Source organism: Trachemys scripta, chromosome 2 (genome assembly GCF_013100865.1).
Source record: "Trachemys scripta elegans isolate TJP31775 chromosome 2, CAS_Tse_1.0, whole genome shotgun sequence".
NCBI classification, from domain to species: domain Eukaryota; kingdom Metazoa; phylum Chordata; order Testudines; family Emydidae; genus Trachemys; species Trachemys scripta.
In genome coordinates, this window is record NC_048299.1 from 105,396,482 (window position 1) to 105,424,342 (window position 27,861).

The following is a 27,861-nucleotide window of genomic DNA, read 5'->3' on the forward strand; positions in this document are numbered from 1 at the left end:
TTGGAGAATTGAGAGGACACAGCTGTTCATCAGTCCAAATTGTACCCTGGGTATGACACACTCTATCCATATCCAAATTGGATCCTGTACAAAATTGGTTTTCTAGCAGACCCCAAGCACTATCCTAAACCTCTGTTATCTTTCTTCCCCAATGTTATTTTGACCCAAAAAGATTCTGTTTTATCCATTTCATCATTTCTAATTTCTTTACAGTCTACCTCATCATTAAATACAATGCCACTTCACCGCCTATACCTTTATTTCTGGCTTTCCTGAACAACACTTACCCTTCAATACCTGTGCTGCAGCCATGACTACTATTCCACCATGCTTCTGTTATCCCTATGTCATCTGGTTTCACTTCCTGCACCAGTAGTTCTAGTTTTTCCATCTTGTTACCCTGAGTCCTTGCATGGCTCTTTTTGCTGGCTCCTGTTCCACTGGTTGGTTGCTTGGCTGCCTTTATAGGCCCCAAAATCTGGAAAGCCCCACCCCCTAATCAGGCCTCTGCTGTGATCAAAGGCTGTGCTTCTTTCACTGCACACTGGTGTCCCTAACATCCCCTGCAAACTAAAAACAAAAAACAAAAAAAAACCAAGCAAGCAAACAAACACACACTCTCAAGAACTCACAGCATCTAAGGAAAAGGAGTTTTGCTTTGTCCTCTAACAGATCTCCACTCAAACTCCCCTGTGTCCGGCTCTGTTTGCTGGCTGCTGTGCTATTGCTTCATTTATTCCATTGCCATAAAATAGGCTTCAAGTCCATTCCCCTGCCCCTACAAAAAACATACAGCTATGGCTCATTTAATCTAAAACTAGGCAATGATTATTTACAACAATGCGAGTTTTTTCGCTGGGTTCCCCAGGGAAGCAATCTCCACAGGGCTTGGTGATCCAGGCAGCCCAACTCTGAACCTTCTTCCTCCAACCCAGTGTACCACAGAAGGAGGAGTCTGTGGTCAGCTTCAGTGGCTCAGCTGCCCAGCTTCCCCGTGTTTGGCTGCTGCACAATTCTCCAGGCAGCCCAGGCTTCCCCTGCTCCGTGGCTGCAAACTGGGCTCTGTCTGATCCTTCTGAAGTTCTTCCAAGTCTTCTCCAGTCTTGATTAACATAAATAATTTTGCATCATCTGCAGATTTTACCACTTCATGACTCACTCTGTTTTCCAAATCACTAACAAATACATTAAACAATACCTGTCCTAGGACAGAACCTTGTGCAGCCTGCTGTAAACATTTTGCCATAATGAAAATAAACGTATTTATTCCTGTGTTTTGTTTCCTGTCTCGTATCCATTTTCTGATCTATGGCAGTACTTTGCATGTCACACCCTATTTAGCAGCCCCTTGTGAGGGACTTTCTCAAAGACATTTTGGAAGTCTAAATAAATTACATCAGTCAATTCTCCTTTATCCACTATTTTATTGGCTCACTGAAAGAGGAGCTCTGATAGATTTGTGAGGCACAATTATCCTTTCTAGAAGCCCTTCTGGTTAGACACTTTCAGATCTTCTAGATTTTTTACAGTTCTAGTTTACATGACCATTTCAGGCAGCTTACTGGGTAAAAAAATTAAGGTTTACTAATCTATAATTTCTTGGATTTCCTATTTTTTTTAAATATATAAGTATTATTTTTGCTACTTTCCAATCCTCTGGTGTAAGTAATTGGTTCTAATGAGATTTCATATTTTTCATAGCAACTAAGCCGCCTCATAGAATCATAGAAGATTAGGGTTGGAAAAGACTCAAGAGGTCATCTAGTCCAACCCCCTGCTCAAAGCAGGACCAACCCCAACTAAATCATCCCAGCCAAGGCTTTGTGAAGTCGGGCCTTAAAAAAACGCTAAGGATGGAGATTCCACCACCTCCCTAGGTAACCCATTCCAGTGCTTCTCCACCCTCCTAGTGAAATAGTGTTTCCTAATATCCAACCTAGATCTCCCCTCACTGCAATTTGAGACCATTGCTCCTTGTTCTGTCATCTGCCACCACTGAGAACAGCAGAGCTCCATCCTCTTTGGAACCCCCCATCAGGTAGTTGAAGGTGGCTATCAAATCCCCCCTTACTCTTCTCTTCTGCAGACTAAATAACCCCAGTTCCCTCAGTCTGTCCTCGTAAGTCATGTGCCCCAGCACCCTAATCATTTTCGTTCCCCTCTGCTGGACTCTCTCCAATTTGTTCACATCCTTTCTGTAGTGGGGGGCCCAAAACTGGTTGCAATACTCCAGATGTGGCCTCACCAGTGCCAAATAGAGGGGAATAATCACTTCTCTCGATCTGCTGGTAATGCTCCTACTTATACAGCCCAATATGCCGTTAGCCTTCTTGGCAACAAGGGCACACTGTTGACTCATATCCAGCTTCTCGTCCACTGAAACCCCAAGGTCCTTGTCTGCAGAACTGCCGCTTAGCCAGTCGGTCCCCAGCATGTAGCGGTGCATGGGATTCTTCTGTCTTAAATGCAGGACTCTGCACTTGTCCTTGTTGAACCTCATCAGATTTCTTTTGGCCCAGTCATCCAATTTGTCTAGGTCACTCTGGACCCTCTCCTTACCCTCCAGCGTATCTACCTCTCCCCCTAGCTTAGTGTAATCCACAAACTTGCTGAGAGTGCAATCCATCCCATCATCCAGATCATTAATGAAGATGTTGAACAGAACCAGCCACAGGACCGATCCCTGGGCCACTCCACTTGATACTGGCTACCAACTAGACATCAAGCAGTTGATCACTACACATTGCGCCTGACAATCTAGCCGGCTTTCTATCCACGTTATAGTCCATTCATCCAATCCATACTCCGTGGCGGTGTTCAGGCAGGCTGAGGCTTCGGTCCCTCCTCCTGGGGTCATGTAGTAATTTTTGTTGTCAGAAGGGGGTCGCAGTGCAGTGAAGTTTGAGAACCGCTGTATTAGAACACTTGGGTTTGAACCATCTGACCCTAGGATACAGTATATTCTCATTGGGCTCCTGTAAAATATGGCATTGAATATTTATTGTTCAAGCCAATGTTCTGATTGGCTGCTTAGGCCTTTTTGATACACACCATATTTAAATACAGTTCAATATAAATACATCATCAGAGTTATCCAGCCATTGTATTTCCATAACAGAAATTCATAAACACATGGGATAAATAAGCTTACTGGAGTAAAATGATATGGAAATCTTTTCTCAACTAACTTTAGTGATATTTTAAATACCCTACTATAAGCTTAAGCAGGAAATGCAGCCAAAGCCTGTAAATATTTTTCCCTGGAGTACTCTCCCCTCCCCAGGTGCCTGCAACACTGATTTCCTGGCAATCTGGGTGCATCTTTAAACTGTTTTAGTGCCTCATAAAAAAGCGTACTTGACAATGTTAAACAGCTCTTGGTTTAGTTTCTACTAAAACTAACTGTTCCTGTAATTGGCTACACCACCCGGGAAGTGCTGTTGGAGGAAATTTCCTGGCAGGTTCTCAAAACTGACTTCTTTTGACTAGCCTTCCACTGCTAATCCCCACTCCAGCACTATCTATTCCCACTGTTGTAGTTGAACATTAAGGAAAAACAGGAAATATATGAAACCAAACAAATTATATGATCCACTGCCCTTTAAAAATAGTGCTTTCCTTGTGGTAGTGGTTAGCAGTTGATGGTATTTCCCTGATGGTTAGATCATTATTGCGCTTCTGTTAGAAACTGTTTGGTGACTTCAAATTTGGTGTTGAAAGCTCTTCTCGTTCTCGGCTTTAATATGTATGAACAGTATTCTGTTCTCCTTATGTGTATTGTGGTGGGGTGACTGCCGCACACAGGCAGGAGAAGGGTTAAGGCAGCCTTGGAGAGGCTGCACAGAACCCAGCCAATCAGGAAAGGGTTTATTGGGAGAGCCCATAAGGAGAAGGCTTGTTGGAGCACTTCATATATAAAGAGCTATTCAGCAGCACAAGGGACAGTCTCTCCCTGAGGATAAGGGAGAAGGACTGTCTGCCAAGGAGCACCAAAGATACTGCACTGCTGGGCAGGGTAGTGGCGCAATAGGGGAGCTCTTGGCTGACCATGGCCAGACGGAGGCTCTGAAGCAAGGGCAGGGAAGGTGCTAGGCCTCTAGGGGAAGTGGCCCACAGAAAGTAGGCTGCGAGAATAGGAGGAGGGGCAGTAAGTGGCTGCCAGCTATAGGGTCCGTGGGCCGGGACCCAGAGGAGTGGGCAGGCCTGGTCCCCTCCCCCCTTTACCCCTAATTGCCAATGAGGAGAGTGGCCTAAATCCAGACTGTAGTTTGCCCCTGAAGCCAGAGGTTAGACTAGAGACTGCAGTTGGCCGCTGAGGCAAGTGGAAGGACTGAGGACTACCTGTCCCCCAAAGGGGGGGAGACAGCGGGCTGGGACACAGCTGGAGGGCAGTGACCCGAAGAGGACACGGCGGTCCAGGAGCAAGGTGGGTCCAGATGGTGGAGATGGTGGAGGAAGCCGAAGTAACAGCGAGTGAGACACGATAGTGGTCAAAGCTGGTGGTCCAAGAGAGCTAATTCTCAGCATGACCACCAGGAGATGCTGTGGTGGTGAGTCGGCACCGTTACAGTATATAACTCCCACCAAGAGCTTTCAGGGGATGTTAGGGTGGTTTGTGTATGTCAGGAAAGCAGAAGAGACTTGAAGTGGTTTGCTGTGCTCATCATGGGGGAGAATTTAGCCCCTAGTTTTAACACCAACTCAATGTTGGGAACAGCCCATCCACCAGAGAGCAATGGTGAGAGCAGAGGTGTACTAAGCTCAGCAGTTTAGGTTAGCAGGGTTTTGTGCAAACCTTTTTCTGGTTTCTCTTCAGACCCAGGTGAACCAAACTTCAAGTTTCAGATTTTAAAAACACAAAAACTGAAGGGAAAAATAACTCTCAGAAACCAAGTTCAGCTTTATTTCAGGTCAAAACCACTAAATTTTGCCAGGTTTCCACTTAAAAGCATGCATGGACCCAGATTTACCAAAAGCTTCCCTCCTTCCCCATGTTTTTGGTGGTAATTCTACTGAGATTTTATTTAATTTAATTTATTTGAATTAAACTCTGAACAATTTACAGAATAAACTTGCTAGTACAGGTCTGTCGCATCTTACACGCATTTAACATGCAGGATTTCAGCTTTATGCGGTCGGCAAAAACAAACAAAAAACAACAAAAAAAGAGAAAAATAACAATTTTAATACTGTACCTGTAGTGCGGGCGATTCCGCCCGCCATTGAACTCAATGTAATTTTGACTATACGCGGTTTTCGCTTTACTCGTAAGATGAGACTCGCCTGTAGTTATAGTCCAGTAAAGCCCCAAATGTGCTAGGCATTGTCATAATATCTAAGAAGGTAGAGCCTCTGCCCTTCCTCTGTTCATTGTAAGATTCATATAAAAAATGACACTGCCTTCCTTCTTATAAAGAGATTTAATAGCTTGGAAGCTTTAGGGAGGTCTCCTTATTACCAAAGCTTCATTATTTTTGCAAAATATGCTGCAGCACTTTGTACATGATAAAGTCTTATCTTAAACCATTAAAACCAGATCATGGTTTTCAAGTGTACGAACAAACTAGGTCTTGTAAGACACTATTTTTGTGTGTATTTACTCACAGAATTCAGTGACTTGCAATGGCTCTCTCAAGCAGTAGTGCAGGTTAGTGAAGTTCTGCTGAACTTGCTATATTAAAATAACATCAAGACATGACAATACTTGTTTCAGTGGCCATCCACTGGTTGCGGCCTTCTGTGCCTCACAATATAGGCAAAGGCATTTGTTGAAGACTGGCAAAAGACACCCTCCTGTGTCTTGATGCTATGAAGGTGAGCTGTGCATACATTAAGAGAATAGCCATTTGCATTTCAGACACATATCTAACGTTTGCTGATTTTGGTCCCGATCTGCAAAGATTTGCATATTTGCTTAACTTTAATCACATGAATAATCCCATTGAGTTAAAGTTAAGCACCTCTGTACATCTGCAGGATTGGCATAGTTAAAGTGGTACAGACTGTCTAGTATAGTGCTTTAACTTATTCCTAATTTATGGGGAGAGGAATATACTGATTCAGAATAAGGCAGTTTTGTACTGATATAACTGCATCCAAACTAGGGGCTGTGCTGGTATAACTGTCAGTAGAAAAATCACACCCTAACCAAAATAGTTACATTGGTACAAAAAGTGTGTGGGTTATTCATTCTGAATAATGGTCCCTGTGTAAAGGAAAGTCTTTGTGCAATGGAAACCATTGTCCTGGATACCCACTGACCCTGAACTACTGTAACTACCCTGTCGTGGCTTCATTTTACATAGCCTTGCAGGCCAGTTAAAAGTCTGACATTAATCAGTTCTTTTTCTTCTGGTGGTTCTCAAGTTTCTCTTTCAAAGGAAATATTAATCTGTAGCTTTATCTCTCTAATTTTTGTTTGTTTTCAAGAGAATTTTTGTAAAGATTTCCCAAGTTATGTTTAGTCTGTTCGCAAATTGTTATATCAACACACTTTTGAATCTGCCCTGTCACACACAGATATAATATCCATAACTGTGAAGAGCAGTATGGCTCTTGGCAGCTCCAGCTCCCCTTTTGTCTCTTTCTAGGCTGGGCAGTGGGTTTATTATGTTAGAGCCAAGAGACATTTAGATTTGCGTGAGGTCTATTTCAGACCAGCAGTCTGGTGGTGTTCTCCCTTCATAATATTTTCATGACTGCAGGAGCAGGAATATGGTGGAAAATGGATAATTAGGATTATTAATGATTTTGGACATAGTTAAATTATAAAAATCCTGAATATCAACCTTCTGATTTTTTTTCAGCTGTCATTATATACCTTTGTATCTTGTGTTCTTTGCAAAGATGAAATGAAATACAGACTTAGATACATTTGATAAAGTTAAAGATTTTCTGCTCTACTGGCAATGAAGAAAAGGTGACCACTGAAGAAGATTTAGATAATATATCTGCAGTGCTAATTCACACTTTGCCAATCCAACAATGCTTGCAATAAGACCTATTCCCTCACCTCAATTCTCAACAAAGATTTAATAGCAAAGGTCTCAAATTCCTAAGGCATTGGTCACTTTCACAAACTATTGTGTGGGATTTACTAGTATGTGATGGAGTATTGTCATAAAATGGTTAAACTGAAGTATACATGTAACAAAGTAACAAAATAGAATGTGGTGCATTGAAATTGAATTGTAGCAAATGCAATGGGTCAGTTTAGTTAGGTGGTTCTTTAAAAGAGTTTTGTCTTGAAGGTGGCTTTTTCTTTTTACATTGTCCAAGGTCCCCATTTACACAAACGGTTTCCCTTCCTCTTTGTTACCTCTCTCCTGTATTCTTCCAACAAGATAATGGTAAAATAATGTCCCCTTTGCCCCCAATATCTTGGTGTATAATAATGGTTACAAATCACAAATTTTCGGGAGGAATTTAGACTTCTGGCCACTATTATAATATTTTTCTGCCTCTCGTTTTGTCTGGATATACTTTCTGTGGTGGGAGTGCCCTTTCAGATGTTCCTGTATTTGGAAACCTAAGCTTGTTTAGATTCTGCTGGCTGTCACATCAGACCAAGCAAGTCTCTTTATTTCCCTCTGCCTCTAGTGAATGTAGAATACTGAAAATACTTGTCAGAATAAAGACCCTCTTCAACTGTGTGTTTGAAATTGCACCTCTACCAGTTGGTCATATATGAAACCAGCCATCATAATGTGTGTATATATTAGCTATATGGATAATAACAATAATACACCAAGACCATTTATTGACGTGTCTCAACCATTCTACATGTTCATGTTACACCTCACTATGAGATTTCAGCAAACTCTGCCTTGAGCCTCATTGCTACTGTGATAGAAAAACAGCCATATAAGACAAATCTCTTTTAAAAATCATCATTATTTAAAATATTATTTCAAGTGCATTACAGACCCAACAGCTTGTTCCACCTGCTTGTCTTGCTGTCTGTGTTCCACTTACATACCAACACAAAAGCTGTACATTCATGTAGCATTGGCAACTGCTCTTTAAAGTTTAAACAGTTCTTTGAGTGCCATGTGTCACACCAGATTGCTGTGAAGTATCATTGAAGTAGCTTGCATGGAGTCAGTGTGTCTCTGGATAAAATCAGGAGGCCCAGGGAATTGTGATTCAAGTTCCATGCACATAATTTAGTACAAGATTATTGCATATTAAAACTTATTAAAATGTTAGTCACAACTCATATTAGGGTTGGGGGTTGATATGACTTTGAATTCCAGACCAGAATATTTTAGAGCATAGGAAATTGCATACTGAAACACACCAAATGTCTATCAAGCATACTACTCTGTCTCTGACAGTGGTCAATGCCTGATACACTCCAGAGAAGGCATAATACACTCACAGTGCATCTTTGGGGAAATATTCTATCATCGCTTGGGGAAGAGGAGTATTTTTCTGATCCCAGCTAGTGATCAACTTATGCTCTGAAGTATGATGCCTGATAGCTCTTGTAATTTTGACCTAGCTAACATAATTCCAAATAATGAAGTAGTAGTTGTTATTAACAATTATAGTTGTTGCTATTAATGATGAATTGGCTGTGAACTCCTTAGATCTCACAGAAGAATTTTAGGGATAGGTCTGGGTTTCAGTCTTCTATGAGGGACCAAACTCCTTACCTCCACATAAGTATGTCCCTGATCCTCTGGATAGTTATTATTTATTTGTATTACTTATTGTATTATTTATTTGTACTATGTGCCCAGAGACCTCAGACAAAGAGGTTGGGCTCCAGTTTATGCTGATGTTGTACAAATGTAGTAAAAAGATACTCCCAGCCAAAAAAGCTTACAGTCTCACAGTAGCTGTCTGGTCTTTTTCCTTGATCTGCTTCTAGTGTTTCTTCAGGTTTCAATCAGTCGTAACTGCTCTTGGCTGTATATTGAGACTTCAGCCTTCAAGGCAGCTACCTGGGGTTTCAAGTGATTGGACAAAACAGAACTGAACTGATGGAAAACAGTCAACTCACAATTTTGCCATTTCTCTTGTTTCATGTACAGATGTTTATACCTGAGACACTGCCCAGTTTGACCATTCTTAGAGCAGTCCTTGAATCATATACTGTAGCCATAATTCAACAGAGCCTTTCATACCACATTAGGTGATAGAGCTGTAGCCTTTTGAATCTTTAATTCTTGCTGAAAGCTCTTTTTGAGGGTGGATTGAAAGTCAAAGGTCATAATCTGTTTAAAATGCATTCCAAGGAAAGATTTACCATGCAAGCTGGACTATCAGGATGGGGGGGGAGAGGGCTAGTGTTGAAGATTATTGGATTTTTTTATGATTTTCAGTGTGATCCAACATTGTTATTGTAGCTTCACCAGAGTGCCAGAAACAAGGTTTACAGGATATCAAGTTTTATAGCCCCTTATGTAATGTTTATCTGGGTGGACTATAACATATTGAAATTGAATTTAATGAAATTATTGAAATTATACTTACACTGACCTGCTGCCAATGTGGCCAAAACGTCTGTCTTCTACAGGATTCTTCTTTGTCTAAACACAGACAGACAAGAAAGAGATCTTTACAGGAATAGTTTGGTCTTTTGCTGCTATTGCCTCCACCTGTGAATCAGTGGGCACTATAGACAGTACAGTGCTTAGAGCAATGATAAATAGAAGGAGAGTATCTGAGTTTGTAAAGGCAGTGGAAGTGTATTCGCTCTTGTACTGCTAAATTTGTGACTCTGAAAGGATTAGGCAAGTTAGTTTCTTTTCAGAGAAGGGATTCCTTTCTTTATGACTGCTGATCCCTTCATTCCAAAGCTCACATTACAATCATTTATGAACTGAACAAGGGCTTGTCTACACACAAGGGTGTACCACTTTAACTCTACCAGTATAGTTAAAGCAGTGCAATCCCACTTAGTGTGGATGCAGTTTTATTAGTATAAAGGTGCTTTATACTTGGATAGCTATTTCTGTATGGGAAGGGGGGAATAAGCTATACTGGTATAAGGCACATTTATATAACTGCATACACATGAGGGCTTTTACCAGTATATAACTACTTTGGTAAAACAACACACCCCTAACCAAAATAGTTATACTGGTACAAAAACTGTGTGTAGACCTAGCCAAAGCCTGAAGAACTCACATCTGCTTTCAATGATGACTACTCGTTAAATGTATCCACTAATTACAGTAGCAGTCTATCTTGCAAAGCTAGCATCTGATAAATCCTCCAGAAGTGGTTGCTTTGGTTTCTACTAGCTGCAGCCACTGTTCATCCTTGATGAAAGGGACCGTGTTGTTTGGCTGGAAACTTACCCAGCTATGCTTGAGCCTTTGATTCTATTTTAGCAGACAGTTGAACAAGAGCTAAAGATCTGATACCTATTACTAATAGTGTGACTTAGCTCGGTTGCACTCTGATAGTACACTAGCAATCAAGTAATAAACTTGATATAGCAAAACTAAGCCCTTTGTGCCTTTTAATGAACCAAGGTCATAATCATTAGCACTTTCCCTATATATTTTACTGATTTGTTCCTGTACTTACTAACATGAAAGGTCCAGATTGCAATATTGCTCAGCAAAGGATTAATTTTGCTATTGCAGCAACTGCTAAGATGACAAAATTCATGAATTTAGCAACATAATGGCAAGTATTAATAAGCCTCATCCTAAATTTCATTCAGATTCTAAAATGTAGTTCTATCATCTTTTAGTATAGCTTCTCATTATACAGTATTCCTTTATTGTTTGATACATCAGCTTTTGAAGCATTGTTGCATAACATGTTTGGAAGTGCTAGCAAAGTGTTGCACTTCTATTTTTATTTCAAAATCCCGTTATGGAGTTCATCCTTTCAGTTAGAGCCATAATGGTGTATAGCTGGTTTAAGTGATACTGCAATTGAAAGAGGCTAAACAATTCTTAAAAAGATTTTGCATGCACCTCAAAGGTTTAAGTTAACGTAAAAATTTTCTAAAATATCTGCAGCTTTTAAGGTCATCACAGCTTAATAAAGTAGTAGTTAGCAAGGGTGTATTATGTCAGTGTTTTGATGCATCTTTGAATTAATATTTCCATATCATTCCATGTGTCGGAAATGTATTTCTGACTAACTCATGACTGTTAACAATTTCTGTCTGTATAATCAATAAAAGTGGCACTGTGAAATGTGATCCTCTTTGGTCTGCAGGCCAGCATTGGGTGGTCTCCTTACATCATCTTATCGGCAGCACCAAGAATCCTTGGCAGCGGAAAGAGAGAGGCGACGTCAGGAGAGAGAAGAGAGGTTGCAAAGGATAGAGCGGGAAGAAAGAAACAAATTCAAGTAGGAGATAATAGTGTTCATTAATGATTTGTTGCCTTAATGCAATATTTTCCTAAATAATAGGGAAATTACATTGCAGTGTTCTTCCTCCAGCTGTGTGCCAAGGTATAAACATGTTTAAAGATTGATATATTAAACAAAGGGTATTATGAATTGTAGCATTTAATGAAACTGTCAGCTTGTGCATACCTAGCCAATTATACTGGCTAGATCACGGCACAGGCCCCAATTCATTAACCAATTTACTCTCCCTCAAACCATCATGTTTATAAGATGTAGGGGTTTGGGGGACGGGTCTCTTGCTGCCTTAATTTTTTGCTAATGAAAACATTTCACTTTTAGGAGCATAAGGTACTTTTTGAAATATTGCACTTTTTTAGAATACATTACCTCCAGTCCGCTTTAGTGCATCGAGAGTCATAGAAAATAGATGTATCAGAATCACTACACAGACAAAATACAGGGCCTAATCCAAATCCCACTGAAGTAAATGTAAAGACATTCATTGACTACAGTGGTCTTTGGATTAGGCACATCGAGTTAAAATTTATATCAATCCCTCCCAAATGGGAGAAATCAAACCATTCTAAATGACATAATTTGCCAAAGGCCTGAAATTCAATATATGTATTAGGGAGCTTGCAGGAGTTCTGGAAATGCCATATATAAAGAATTGGTTACCCTGTTTGTTAGCTGTACAGTGTCAGAGCAGATCTCATTGGAGTGGGACTCCTTGTCCATCTGCAGTTATGAAATATTCTCTGCAAACTGTGCCTAGAAACAATAATTTCACTGTGTCATAATCAGGGTGTGAGGAGAAGAATGTCTTTCATCAAGTAGAAGTCAGAATTTAGCAGGCTATAGACTGGAAAGAGTTGCTGTCTCCTCCATAAAGCATTTATTTTATAGCCCTAGAATATATATTAAGAATTTGGGCACTAGTTTTCATGGAAATTTGTCTATTGAGATGCAGGTTTAGGCCCTTTTCTGTTTTAGTAAGCATCTAAGAAATGGAAGCAATCTATTGTGTCTATAGTGAAGCTGGGAAAGAGGGTACTTTGTCCTGTGGTTATAAGAGAGGTTATATCAAATCAAATAGAAGAAAACTAAGAAAGTTACACATAAGCCTTCTTTAGTCAGCGGAGATGCCCTCCTGGCTACAGAAGACTGCTAGTTCAGTGAAGAAAAAAGGAGCAGGAGGGCAGGGACTAGGGCACCACAATAGTCTTTGGCAGCCAAAAGCTGCCCAAGTTCTTCTGAAACAGAAGCAATTAGATCCCAATCCTCTAGCTCTAAGCTCCTTCCAAAAACTCTCCCTCCAAATGGTATCATATTGCTACAGCAGGCAGTCATGAGACAGCCAACATCAGCTTTCAGAAAGGAAACTCCCAGACCAAAAAAGCCACACAGAGCATTTGGCAGCTTGAATGACAGATCTGCACATCTTACCGGCAACATATAGTGATAGTGCTGCCATTGGGGATGGTTCCTAAGGTTAGAAAAATGAGACCATACAAGTGAAATTTAAAAAAAAAAATCTTCCTCCCATTCCATGAGCCCCTCACAGTTGTTAAATTAAGAGTATAATCCTGTGAAGTGCTGAACAGCCCAAATTCCTAAATACATTGGCACCCTTAAAATTTTCCAGTTAGCTAAGATTTGATTGAGATAACTAAATAACTTATTTAGGTACATGTGCAATATTTGAGTTATTTTCCATAGTAAGTGTAGAGCAGGCTTTCCCACTGTATGAGACATACTCCCAGGGTGGGGAAGGGGTGTAGAGGATTAGCTTGGAGTACATGGAGAGGCCTCTCTGGGTATGTCTACATTGCAGTTAGACGCCCATGGCTGGCCCATGCCAGCTGGCTTGGGCTCACAGGACTCAGGCTAAGGGACTGTTTAATTGCAGTGTAGACATTCGGAATTGGGGTGCAGCCCGAGCTCCAGGACCCTCCCCCCTCACAGGGTCCTAGAACCTGGGCTCCGGCCTGAACCCAAACATCTACAGCACAATTAAGCAGCCGCTTAGCCCGAGCCCTTAACCCAAGTCAGCTGGCCTGGACTAGCCACAGGTTTTTAATTGCAGTGTACAAATACCCTCCGTTTTCTCCAGAATCTCAGCTTTCTTTTTTTTAAACGTTAGTCTCCTAGATGTTAGGGTTGCAAAGAAAATATAGAAACTGTGAACCAATGTGTAACAAACACGTTGATGGTGTCTTTAGTTTGAATAGAGACTGAAACTCTAAGACATGCACAGCATCTTTCAATTCAGTGGGCGCTAATTCCAATGCCAGTGATGAATGTCAGCATTGTAGACTATTTCATCAAAGCATGTAAGAAAGGAAGTATCATATTATGAAGATCGTCACCATCTGCCCTCAGTGACTGCTCATTTGGGGTAGAGCCTTAACAACACATGATAGGATTGAAGGGGAGCTAGATCAGTTTCATTCTCCTGAAGGGGACTCTCCTTTTTTAAGGATTAGGAACCCGTGGTCTAGAGAATAGTGCAAATATTTAAGTATCTTTATCTATATATACAATTTGACAAATTTTTACGGGTGACATCTGTATGTGAGTACTAAGGAAGGGGCATGATAACTGTCTTCAGATGTTTGATTGGTGCATGCCCCAGGGATGGTGAATAATTATTTCATTTGATACACAAAGGATAAAAAGAAATAATGGGATGTGATCAGTAAGTGGAAGATTTCTGGAAAACTTCCTGGCACTGAGGTCTTATAGGCTGAGAAATAGTCTGAAGTGATGAAAGTCCCATCAGTTTTGTCTAACCACTTGACAAACCACTGTGAAATGGACTGTAAGGAACAACCTTGCATCTGCAGGGATGTGGGCTAGATGTTCTAACAGGACTTCTAACTTCTGCAATTCTTATATAACCCTATGAGATAAACATGCTGCAAATAATATAAAGAACATTTCAGCAATAAAAATCATGGGTGGGACATCACACCCAGTAATTACACTACCCAAGTGTTAGGCAAAGTTGATCTGGCAAAAGTGAAAGAAAAGAGTTACTTGGGGACTTGTGGGAGGAGAGAATAAGAGGAACTGGAGGAGAAAGAATAGCAGAAATGTGAGGACAGATGTAAGTAGTGGCATTTGAGGACTTGTAACTTGTCCAAAAGTCAGGGCCATGAAAAATAATAGGCAAACATAGAATTATGTGCCAGAAATTCTATTTTGGGCTTCTAAGCCTGTAATTCAGAGTTGCCCATTTTTATTCTATGCTTAGTATTCTTCCCCACTGTACATATTTGGCATGATGGTGACATATAGTGTATCTATATACATCTGAACACACATACACCCTCTTCCACATTTATTCAGAGAGTAGATGCAAATATCTTCAGTGTAGATAGTCAACCTTCATTACCTTTAATTGTCTTGGTTTAGCTGTTTATTTTTCTTGTTATTTACATCTGTTACCTTCCTTATTCTTGTTCCTTCTTATTCCTTGGTTTCCTCTGCAACTCATTGCAACTTTAGCCGTGATTATTTAGACAAAAGAGAGGAACTAAAGCAAGCAAGAGAAGAGAGGTTTGTACCTTTTGCTTCCTGCTTTCAGTTGCTTTCCGCTTATTATGTCCATTATTGTGTGGCTGTTGGTTATTTAAGTACACTGTTAACCAGGCATGCAAGGGACAATTTTATTTAAAAAGAAACCTATAAAAATGTTGTACTTTCACTAAAACAAAAAATGAGTCCAATCATGGGCGTAGGAATAAATAAAAGTATAGCAGGACTGGTAGGCATGGGATTGGTTGATTGACATAACTTTTATCTGTTGATTTGGGAAATAATACCAAGTATTACATTTGCACCAGAAATTTGCCCAAATATTAGTATGGTTATAGTTCTTCTAAACCAGTGTTTTTCAACTGATGGGTACAAATCTTCAGGGGAGGTCAGTCAGGTGGTTGTGAGCCACTGAAAATGTTATTATTGTCAAAACCAAAGAAAATTGGTTATCAAAAAAAATCTCATTCCCCCACTCCCAGGATACCCTTATCCTTCAAGGTTCAGTATTTTCTCAGAACCACTCAAAACACACAAATAAATTATATAGGCTTAACATTGTTAGTATTGATGATTTTTTTTATTCTTTCATAATAAATATAATGGTAGTTTCATTTTTTTTTACTCCAAATAAAAGATTACCAACTAGAAAGGTTGAGAAACACTGTACTAAACAATTAGGTTCCTACGCCTATGAAAGCAAGTTTTCCAGGAGCACTCAAATAACAGACTTTGTCTTCCAGTAGTTTAACCTCCATCTTCAATAGTGGTTATTAAAGGCTAGATGGAATTCTTGTTTTCACCTGTAAAATGTGCATGTTACTAACCAGAGAGCAGACAGAAAAAAATCAAGAATGCTACAATTCTGTTTTGCATAACATATGCAGCATCCTTACCATTGAGAGACTACTAGACAAAGCGACCCGTGGAATCCTTTAAAAATCATATTTCATTACATTAATGTGAAGAAATCATCTAACTGGTAGATTTCTCTCTGACAATACAAATCATCACACAGGAGGCAATTTCCTCCTTCAGACTTAGAGTCTGATCTAGCAGCAATTCTATTGTGGCTAAGGTGGCCATTATTAAAAATGATTTTGATGTTTCTAAAATCAAACAGAAGCTGATGTGCTTTCCCTCATCTTTACAACCAAAAATACAGCCATTCAAAGCATCTTGTGAAATTAAGCACATCTGACTGCATAGCACCAAACACTGATTGTAGCTGGGTAAAAGCTTTTACCGCAATCCTGCTGGTCGGCTAGATTTGAAAGAAATTAGAAGTGAGTTCTCCGGCATTTTCAAGTTGTAATGGAACATGCTAAAGTAAGCTGGAGTATTTTTTGCAAATGTTCACCAGCAGGGCATCATTGCTATGCTGTCTGGGCCAATTTTACCAGTCATTAGCAATATATCTTGATGTGTATATATCTTGAAATGAAAAGCTAAACTTTTATTTCCTTCTCATGAAGAGGAAAGAAACATCCCTCTTAGACAGTCCGTAAATGCTGGCGGAAGATGCTACAATGGAGGTCAAACATCAGTTATCCATTGCATTGGCCTTATGTAATTTTTTTTTAATAAAGTCCTTTGCATCAGACAACTTCTGACAGTGCACTTTTATGGGCTGTTTTGCAAACATATATCCCACATTAAAACAAAATAAGCACAAAAAGCTCTGTTGAAATCCCCCATTGTCTAAGTTTCTCCAGGTTTTTGGAGCAGTCTTGTGTAGTATAAGATATTATATGAGCCCCTGTATGTAGTACCTATGGTAATTTATGTCCTGAGCCAGAGCCAATTGAAGTCAGTGGGAGGTTTTCCATTGACTTCAGTGGGCTTTGGATCAGGACCTTAATGAGGAAGTAAAAAGTTTTAACTCTGCATTTCCTTGATTTTGCAAGTATGAATCAGCAACATTATTTTCATGTATTTTTGTGTTTGATAGCAGATTGTTTGCAACGATAGTTTAAAAATGTCCTTGCAAAGGAACACTCCTAGACCCTTTCCTAGAGTTTTACAGTTCAAATGGAAATGTTCCTGTTCTTATTCTGACCTATATCTGGTGACTTTGCAGAGGGTCACGTAGCATTCCCAGGGCACTGCTCACAGATCTAGAGAACTTCAGATTACATTTTTATTCTCTGAAACAGAATAAGTGGAATTGATTGCTCATGAAACATACGAAAGTGACAAGCCAGGGGTTTGCTGCCTTTTAGTCATAGAACAGGTTCAGCATATGCACTGGCACTGCAAATTGCCCTGACCTAGAGGAACATGGAAGCATAGATGGCAGCAGTGCCTCAGCCCTGGACTGGAAGAACCACATGTAGGAGAGAGACAGTACACCTCTACCTCGATATAACGCTGTCCTCGGGAGCCAAAAAATCTTACTGCGTTATAGGTGAAACCACGTTATATTGAACTTGCTTTGATCCACCAGAGTGTGCAGCCCCGCCCCCCCGGAGCACTGCTTTACCGTGTTATATCCAAATTTGTGTTATATTGGGTCGCGTTATATCGAGGTAGCGATGTAGTTCATTCTTTATACGCATTCAAACCCTGGTTTTCATAAGACTGCTAACAAGAAAGCTAATGTGATGGTGCTTTTGATAATATAGATACCTGCTCACTAGGAACTGAATTGAAACCATCTACTCATTTAACATAACTCACTTAACAAATGTGAAATGGAAACAACTTTTGGTCTAGATTCGTACTTGTTGCCTATTGGTATCAAGTTCCATCTAGACCTTTACTAATGCCCTGAGTTACCCAGTATCCACGTGAACCTTAAATCTGAATATTCTCCATCTTCACTTTCTTGTGTAATGCCATGAGATCTGCTGCTATATGAGTTCATTTTTTACATTTTGACTAGATTCAGTTGTGTATGTTGACAGACTGCTATTTTCCTGGTGAATTTAATTCTGCAGCACAAAACCACAGAAGCTAAAAAGTTAAAACAGCTGAAAAAGAGCAGAGGACAATAAAATATTGTAGTTCCGCATGTTACAGGGGGATCAGTCCAGATCGTTGCTGTAGTGCATTGGCACATTGCAGAAAACTTCATTGCAGCCAGCTGTTCTGTACCTGGTTTAGCTGAGCGATCTATTTGAACGTCTCTTTATGAGTCCGAAGTTCCATCTGCCCAGTTTGTGGGGAGAGGGAAGGCTGAATACCTGACTGACTGCGGTTAAAATAAGGGCTGGTTTCATTAACTGTGTAACAAAAGACCATGATAATGTTTGTGAAGGGCTTTCTCTTCTTTTGGAAAAAAATCATTCTTTAGAATTGGCTTCATGCTAGAACTGTAAACAGTTCTTATTTTATAACCATACAAGTATGTGGCTTGTTATATTTTCATCCAAAGTTTGTAGGGGTTCCTTTTCCTGCAAAATCTCAGTTCAAATCATGCCTATACCTCCAGAGGAATAAAAGAAAATAAGTTTGTTCTTCATTATTGTGGTTTATAATAATGCAACTTGCATCAGAAAACACAAGACGAGCTCTTCAAAGACATCTTTATATGCTGTATAGTTATGCTTGTGAATATGTGTGTCTGATTACTAAATGCACTAAGCATGTTTGTTACCACATCTGGCTGACTTCCTTACCCTTACTGAATTTAATATACACGTGTACATTAATTCTGCCTGTCAGGGAGGCAGGATTGGGGAAGGGGCTGTTCCTTGTTATGATGTGTTTACAGCAGTGGGTTATTGGAGGATGACCACATAGTCTTTGAGGGACATAGGCGGTAGTCTTGATTAACCTGTTTAACAGCTCACTTGTGGGTAAGACAGAATCAGGAGCCTATTACAGCTGTATTTATAAATTTATTCCTGAGCAAATAATGGTGGATAAAATTAGCAGACATCTGGAAGAGGCACATATTCCAAAGTTATTTTGGTCCAAATGTATAAAGCACAGTATGAAGAATATGATTGGTAGCTGGTCTTAATAAACAGTTAGTGAGTTCTGCCTGCCTAAAATGCAAAACAGATGTATCTTTGTTCTTTTAAACTGACTTTGATGAATAAACTATATGTGACGTCAGGTCCAAGCTATTGGATGTCTGAGTCCGGCAGAGAAATTTTTTAGAATAAAAAAAAAGAAAAGTTTCCATTGTAGACTCTGGAGAGAACAAAGTGAATTCCAGTGCATTGCTCTTAGAGCAAATAGAAGCAGGTTCAAAGCCTTAGATAGTCCTCAGTCCAAACATTTATTATTGGTATTATTTTCAGGGAGAGCTGCTTTTGTCTGCTGGACTGAACCACTTTCCCTCTCCCTGCAGCAAGTCTGGGACTTCGGCTATTTGCATCAGTTTAGGGGGCTGGGTTTTTTGGGGGGCTTTCTGGGGAGAGGGGGTGGAAGAGGGAGCAGGCAAATGCTTCCAAAAAGGAGGAAGGCAGGATTGTGTAGACAGGATACAATATCTGAGGATTGTGTAATGATACCATTTTTTGTTTTGTCATGAGCAACTTAACATTTTTTTGGTTAATATCTTTTGCTTTGGTGCACTTTTACTGGCAGACTGACCCAGCAGTCAGTGTAGCACTGTACCCCTTGTGTCAGGAAGTCAGTTCATTCTCTGCAGGTGCTTCGTCCCTAAACAAGCATCAACCACTGGCTTCTCTTTCTTTACGGAAACCCTTTGGAATTTAACTTTCAGATACAAATACTTGGAGAAGTTGGCAGCTGAGGAGTATGAGAAGGAGCTGAAAAGTCGGAGTATATGCCGAGGCAGAAGTGAGCTGTCCTTGAACTTGAGCTCTCCTTCGGCCCCATCCTCTCCCATTCCCAAGTGCATCAGCCCAGCATCCGTAGAGTCCCAGGAGGAGCTGAAGACCCCTTCAACACCCCGTGGGACACCTCAGCCCCCTGAAGGTGAGTGCAAGGGAGGATGGGGAGAAAGGAGCTAATTTTGTCATTGTGTCTCTCTGTTAAACACACATTTTTTGTGCATGAATACAGGAATATAAGCTCTAGGGTGCCACAACTCATTTCAGAGGTCGTAACTTGACAGATTAGTCTGTGCTGTCTGTCTGCATTTTTCTCTTGCTTTCTCAAATGCCTTCTGAGCTACTCATGCTAGGGATATGTTATAATTCATTGTTGTTATTATTTATGCTTATTATTATTGCCCATTGTTATTAGAACAAAATAATTAGAAAATGCAACATGCAGAGGATCTGATTTTAGCATCATGTTCCTTGTATATCAGTAGTTACTGAATACTAAAACAATAGTGCTCCTGCCAACACATTTTGCTTATGTGGATTCTCTGAAAGAAATGCAACTGCTGAATGCCAAGATTATAACCTTCCAGCATAGCACAGGCTGAATGTGACAAACAGAAGAAATATTGAATTTAAGGGGGAACTTTGTTGGTTATTTTTAATGCATACAAAAGAATTAAAATTGTAGCAAAACTAATAATGGGGACCAAATGCAATTAGGAAGAAGGAAAGTATAATTAGTATTTTATGTGGTTTGTTTGTTGTCATATAATGTATTGGTGTCCAAAGTGATATTATGCATGCACATCATTCCACCACTTGCATCATGTGTCCCTCTCTCCAAAAAATCCCAAACTTACAGAGATGTATATTCTTGCCACGTGACGCTGCATTAACATTGGGAGCCTCTGTGCATGTTGAGGATGAATTATTGCCATCATTTTCTTTTATTTGATGTGATTTCCTGCTACATGCTATTGGTGATTAATGCTTCTATAATTTGCACTACTTGGTTTTATTGGATATCATGGCTTTGAAGCATGTTGTAAAGCAATACAACTGTGAAAGAAGATACTGAGGTTGCACTTTGACTTTGGTCGTATTTACTCTCATAGCATTAAATCTTAAGTCAAGTTTATTTAGTTTGAGTTTACATGATTTCATAATTACGCTACCAATTTCTTTGGATAGTAGAGCCCCCACAAGTCTCTGTGGAATCATTGCTCAGAAAATATGGATATTTTCTGGTAACATTTGTCTTTCAAAATATTTAAAATCCCAGTTCTTCAAATCCATTATTGCTTTTAGAGCAAATGAGCTAGATTTTTCCACCATTAGGATTTCACAACTGGGTAAGGAAGAAGTATCTCTTTTATGATGATTATTTTAACATATTTCCCCTGGAAGCATTTTTAAAATGACAGTATAAAATGGAGCATGTATTTAGAACAGGTGCACAGAGTAACTCCAGGCAGCTGGACAATGGAGAGGCTATCAACAGACAGACAGCAGGTGCACTGGGCATCTGAAGTGAAGCACCTAACGAAAACAGGTGTACATGGGGCAGCCAAAAGAACTGGGAACTGGGCAAGTGGGCAGAGCAATGGCTGGCACAAAGCAGGTGGGCAGGGCAGCAGCAGACAAAATTCAGCAGAAGGCAGCTCCGGGCATTCTTCAGGTAGCTAGGACAGCACCTGTATATGGGCCCTGAAATGTATTTATTTCAGTGGGAATTTTACCTGAATACGGATTGCTGTTTCATGCCTTCAGTCAGCAGCAGGAAGGCAGAATTGGGGATTTGGCAAGTGAGGCAGGGCAACAAACACCCCACGCTGCTGTGAACTGGACAGCACTAGACTGGCTGACATTTTGTGTGCACGTTTTCGTTCACTGAGCACCTCACACACGCTAATGAATGTAGCCTTACAACAACCCTCCACAGTCAGGAAATAATATTTGCCCCATTTTATGAATGGGGAAACTGAAAACATTGACTTGCATACGGTCATATAGGGAGGCTGAGGCTGATGTAGGAACTCCGCTCTCCCTGAATCCCAATCTAATGCTTTAACTGTAAGATACTGCTTCTTCCCAAGCAAAGAGAAAATTGCAGAAGGAAAACATGTGCTACATTCTATGCACTGTAAGACACAATCCTTCAAAGAAATGTGTTAATTATTAGCTGGATTCTTTTATTTGGTGTGTGTGATTGAGGGGAGATGTGCAGTCTTGCTGAGTTCCCAAGTTTGGGCGTACCACACCTATGCAGCTAAAAAGAGAGATTCTCACCAGCCCCAATGGATTCTGGGTGTGCCCAGACATTTGAGTTAGGAGGGCTTGATTAGAAGTGAAATTCTGCAGACAGGTCATCTTTGTCCATGGAGATGCATGTATGCATCCCTCAACAGGTAGGAGTTGAGAAGGCTGACTCAAGGTGGGATTATCTAGCTCAGACTCTGGACAGTTGTTAAGGAGCAAGACTGGGAATCCTTTTGTTCTCTTATTTGGCTTGTAGGACTGGTTCACAGCCACATATGAGGAAATGCCACAGTTGTTAGAAACACCAAGTGCTCTGGCAATGACAGGTTCTTTTGTGGTTGGATCTGAAATGGGTTGTGCAGAGGAGAAGTGGGGGGAATACAGGATGTGGTGAGCAAAGCTCTAGTGAGGAAGGTATGAAACAGTGTGAGCAGCTTCTTCTCCAGACCCACCCTGTTAGCAGATGTTTGAACCCTTGCAAGGAGATGCTAATTTACTCATGCTGATTTTGATCCTGATCTTGTAGACATTGCATGTATACTTAACTTCAAACTCATGAGTAGGCCCATTGAAGGGAATGGGAAATGCTTAAAATTAACTAAGCATGTGCGGAAGTGTTTGCCGGATTGGAGCCTTGCTGAATATGATGGAGTTGGCAGTGGCCTACTTGATCAGAGAAATCAGACTGGGGTGAGCTGTCCTAAGAGTGGAATTTCAGGAACTGCCAAACCTACTCTTAAACTTGAGCTTGTTTATTTTGTGTTAACTTGTCAATAAGGTCAAGAGACAATTAGTGGCTCATTTGTCACCTGTCCACTCATATGTCTGCCTGCTGGCTACTCCACTAAGCTCACAAAGCATCCCCTGAATTGATCAGATAAGAAGGCAGGATATGTGGGAATAACAGGGTCTAGAGAGGTCAAGTAGTCTATTTCCCTTCTAGTGCCGAAAACAGAAGCAGTTGCAAGTCAGGGTGGGAGCCATGAGTCCAGAGAGAAATCAGATGATGACTGCAGCTTCTTGCCAGCCACCGTTATGAGTTGGTGGAATCACAGGAGGCAGGGTTGGGAGTCATGAAAGAAAGATGGAGGGGTGAAGTGAGAGGGATTTAGAATAGGTTGAGGAGAGAGGAGAAGCCATTAGGGAATGAGGTGGGTGTTACAGTGAGACTGGTGTTGCTAAGGTTAGACATACAGTTAGGATGGGTGGCAGAAGATAGGACTGTGTACATTAACAGTCTTATACAGTGGGGTTCATCTGAATTATGTTAGGCTCCTGGATACAGCAAACAGTTTTTAGGTTTTAAGAAATTCAGCTTCCTTTCTTCTACTTTGGAAACACACAGTGCTAATTACTCTTTCAACAGCAGCAGCAGCAACAATGGAAATCTGAACACCTGCTGTCCAGCACTCACAGCTTCTGTAGTGGGGTTTCATAACTTCTTGGGAACCCTGCAATTCCAGCATTTGCTCCTCCGGGAATGCCTCACTTTTCTTTTTTCCTGTAGTAGACTTGTATTGTTTCATTTTCAGCAGAAACATAACCAGACATATGATACAAAACACCATGCATCTTAAAACTTCTTCAGACTCCCTCCTGCTAGTATATCCACCCAAAACGTCCATTCATTTAAAGAAAGTACCTTATTCACCCAATTTATTTTAATTGTAAAAATTAAATAAAATTTAATTTTGATAGAAGGAGGAAAATGATTTAAATGCTGCTAAAGGGAAGTTATAACCATTCCATAACCACTAGTAAACTCAACTCAATCTTAACAAGAACTGCGCAGACACACACACACACAAACACACACAAAATGAATCTGAGATAAAAACATGATAAGCACTCCACTCACAGTGATTTATAGAGATCTATTGACACAGTGCAGCCAAAAGGATCTCAGCATCATCATTGCCAGGAGGTGTTGGACATGTATCAGTCATGTGCTTCGGATGGAAACTGATTCCATCATCAGAGTAGCAAGCGAAAACAAGGCCGCCCGAAAACAACATGGCGTAGACCTATGGAAGCCGAGCTGAAAAACCTGGGGCACAGCTGGGGAACCATTGAAAGAAACAGACAGGAGAGGAGGAGCTTCGTCACTGCCCTAAACGCCAGAGGCGTCATAGGAACATGATGATGATGACGACGACAATGATTTTGCCCTTCCAATACTTCAGGAAAACTTACTTTTGCTTCCATTAGCCCAAATTTAAATCAAAGTCTTTCCTCTTTTAACCAAATCCCTCATGTCAGAAGCATAATTTTAAATGCAATGCTACTAGTGTGGCAATGCGTGCTTCCTTGCCTTGGCCCTCCACAATGCTTCAACACATATCTGGAGGGCTCACTTATAGGGATCAGAGGATGGTTAATTTTTTGGGGCTTGTCTTCGCTATGGGCTAAATCAGTGTGGATGCGATCAATGCAGTGGGGGGCATCAATTTAGCAGATTCGGTGAAGACACAATAAGTTGATGGGAGAGCGCTCTGCCGTTGACTTAGCTTCTGCCTCTTGTTGAAGTGGATTAATTATGTTGACCATAGAGTGTCTCCCGTCAACACCACGTTAAGTCAATGTAAGTTACGTCAACTTAAGTTACGTATCTTTACTAGAGTAACTTAGATTGACTTACATTGCTTATGTAGATAAGGTCTTAGTCTTTGTCTCTACGCTGTGTCTGCCAGCAAGGTTGCCAATTGTCATGGTAGTTTTTCTTGTGTGAAAACTGGTCCAGTAGATGCTGGAATGAAACCAACAATTCATTTCACATAGGTAACCAAATAGACATCTGCTGAGAATGGAGTTTATCACGTCAGCATATGTTCTCTCCAATATCAACATGACCATTACATTTATCATATAGTGCAAATGCAAGAGACAGATGTATGGTGAGCTCAATATTTTTATTCTCTCTGTAGTGCGTGTTGAATATTTAGTATTTTTGAGTTTCACTGGCAGAGGTTTTGGTGGATTTATATTATTACTTATGTTGTTTTGGTATATCTTGGATCATTTGACACTATCTCAAAAGCTAGAGAGACACCAGCAAAGTGGTTGAGTAACAGCACTTCAATCTTTTGTTCTGGAAGTGCTTTTCTTTGTACTATAGCGCCAGAAATGGCAGAATACTAGGCACTCCCTGAACTAGGAAAGAGATAAATAACATACTCCAAGATACTATATTGCTATTTACACTTAGTTATATATTGGCTTGTGTTAATGTACCACTTCTATCTATTACATAGGAACTATTCCAAATGCATAGAAAATGTAAAACCACCTCTAAGCTATTGGTTGTTTAGTTTTTTCTGCTCCTAAACATTTATTAGATATTCCCAGTTCTTTCCCCTGTTAAACTAAATCTCTGATGTAATCTCTTGACCATGGTATCATAAATAATGTCAGATCTGGCCACGTGTTCAACCATTCCCTTCTTTTTAGAGAAGCTGTTCTTTTCAGTCATCAGAGAACAACTCTTTTGGAGAGAAAAATCAAAAGTTCTATTTCATGTGCCAATTGTATAAAGGTTAGCTGATGACAGACGTGTCTTTGTATGTTGTGATCATTACAATGTGACAAATTCATAGGTCTCAAATATCTCAGTATCATGTTAGTTATGTGACAGCTATGTGACACAGTCTGATTTCTTAAGGACACTTAAGTTTGTATCTTAGCAGTATTGTACTTCTGGCTTCTCTTGAAAAGAGATAGTGGTTTCCCTATGTTCTGGAAGCTATGGCTCACATACGCTCTCTGTGGTTCAAATTGTCTGCCCAATTAATATCGTTAGATCTGCTCTGTATAGAATGCTGATTTTCTCTTGGGTAATGCATGGGTGTGAGACACCTTAGATATGATGCAGAGGCTTAGATAGATCCTGGCCCCATTGACTTCAAGGGATCAGGACTTCACTCTTAGCATTAACATTTACAAGTCTGAAATTATGCTTTGTAGGCTGTGTGAAATAGGACATTACTGAACACTATCTGGTTTAGTGATGTGCTTTGGAAAGGTATGCTTCATAGAAAGATAAAGATAGGCTTAATAAAATGTACAAGCATGGATTCTTAGAAAACATGGCTGGATTTTTGTCTCAGGATGTGAAATGCCTTTGCACTGAGAATGAGAGAAACGTAAAGAATCCTCATTACCTCCAATATTTTGGGCTTATGCCTTCTAAGACTAAATCCATTTACTCTCTCTCTCTAGAGCAGTGGTGGAAAACCTGCGGCCGTCAGGGTAATCCGCTGGCGGGCCACGAGACAGTTTGTTTACATTGACCATCCACAGGTACAGCCGCCTGCAGCTCCCAGTGGCCACGGTTCGCCGTTCCCAGCCAATGAGATCTGTGGACAGCCGTGCCTGCGGACGGTCAGTGTAAACAAACTGTCTCGCGGCCCGCCAGCGGATTACCCTGACGGGCCACGTGCGGCCCACAGGCTGTAGGTTGCCCACCACTGCTCTAGAGGACTGAAATTTTAGGTCCCTCTTCTTTGTTACACTCTTTCGCCCAAAGGCTCAATTGAATTCTAATCTCTTTAGTTCTCAGAATATGTCATGTCATATGTAGCTGAATCCAGAAACCACTACAGGGCCTGAAGTGTATATTGCAATATTGTAAATGAAAAGTAAGCAACAAGGGGGAAAACCTGATATGATTAAGGTATTGTAGTTCAACCGTCTTGCACAAGATTTAATACAGAGGTAATGCAAAAACTGTGTGGACCTAAATGCATGTACATTTTCATTACTTTTGCATGGCCATTTCAATTTGCCAAGAGTTGTGGGCTGCTTGATGTGAATATGTATGGATGCTTTCCAGTGTCTTCACAGCATAACAAAAAAAAATCTTGCATGTAAAAATCTGCTGGTTTAGCTGAAACTATAAGGTGAATGACTGGATTTCACTGTGTCAGTGATAAAGCAAGAAGGAGGAAACCACGTGCACCATCAACAATGTATGCCATCTGCCAACCAATTACAAGCTAAATTTATGCCATATGCCATCCAATTGGAAGCTAAATTTATGCCATATGCCAAGCAGTTGGAAGCTCAGTTCAGTTTTGATGTGGCTATTCTGAAGTAAATATGCATGAAAAACATATGCTTTCTGTCAACCAAATTTGTATGACACTGTCATTTCCAGACTGTGCCATTTATCGTGCTTATAAAACTAACAATTGTATCTTTTTGTTGAAGCCATCCACATCAGGTGAAAAAGAAGTCACCATAAAAATTCCTTCAGAAACCCAAGAGGATTCAACTACAAGGCACTCTCCACTTTACTTTTTTGTTTAACTCATTCCTTATAGCTCAGTCTGTGTGTTGAGCTTTCATTGCTAGACATGGATTGGATGCCTGTTTTCTGATGGTTCAACTCTTTCTGTGACCACAATAACCAAACTTCCAATGAATTATAAGTAAAAAATTATGGATTAGGTTCAGATTGTAAGCAAATATAAATCAAGCAAGACTTGCCAAGTTGCACCCATGTTTGGTTCTGTCTTCACACAATGATCAGCCGTCTCTCGCTCATAAAGCTAGACTCTCCATGGACAAAAAAAATAAATAAATAATCACTCGTAAATTCACATCTTGCTCAGTTGGATGGGTGAGTCTAGACGACCAAGAGAAATTGTTGTTAAGTGAATCTTTTTCTCCATTGTTCTCTCCACCAGTGAGTGCCAGTGAACCTGAACCAGAACCTGAGCCAGAGACAAAACCAGAACAGGAAACTGAGGCAGAGGCCGAGCAGGGAACGGAGACACCACAGGAAGTAGAGGCTACGGAGGTGGGACCAGAGAGTGAGGTGGAGCAAGGTCCTGAGCGAGAGCCAGAAGACAGTGCAATACTCAGTGAAAAAGAGAGGCAGAATGAGGAAGTGAATGAAAAAGACAACTGCTCTGCATCCAGCATATCCTCAGCAAGCAGCACTTTAGAGAGGGAAGAAAGAGAGGACAAGTTAACCAGTGACAATGAAACTGGT

At 40.4% G+C, this 27,861-nt stretch overlaps 1 protein-coding gene across 10 annotated transcripts in view; it reads left to right on the forward strand.

Annotated features, from left to right (window-relative positions):
* The window catches only part of FHOD3 (formin homology 2 domain containing 3), a 644,613-nt gene that overhangs the window by 512,604 nt on the left and 104,148 nt on the right, over nt 1–27,861 (forward strand). For 6 of the 10 annotated variants that reach the window (XM_034761350.1, XM_034761352.1, XM_034761349.1 and 3 more), the window contains 4 exons: nt 11,188–11,322; nt 14,836–14,886; nt 19,544–19,758; nt 27,554–27,859. In XM_034761350.1, the coding sequence (XP_034617241.1) occupies nt 11,188–11,322; nt 14,836–14,886; nt 19,544–19,758; nt 27,554–27,859 (707 nt within the window). The remainder of the gene's footprint in view (nt 1–11,187; nt 11,323–14,835; nt 14,887–19,543; nt 19,759–27,553; nt 27,860–27,861) is intronic. The other 4 variants (XM_034761351.1, XM_034761359.1, XM_034761358.1 and 1 more) reach the window with 2 other exon arrangements.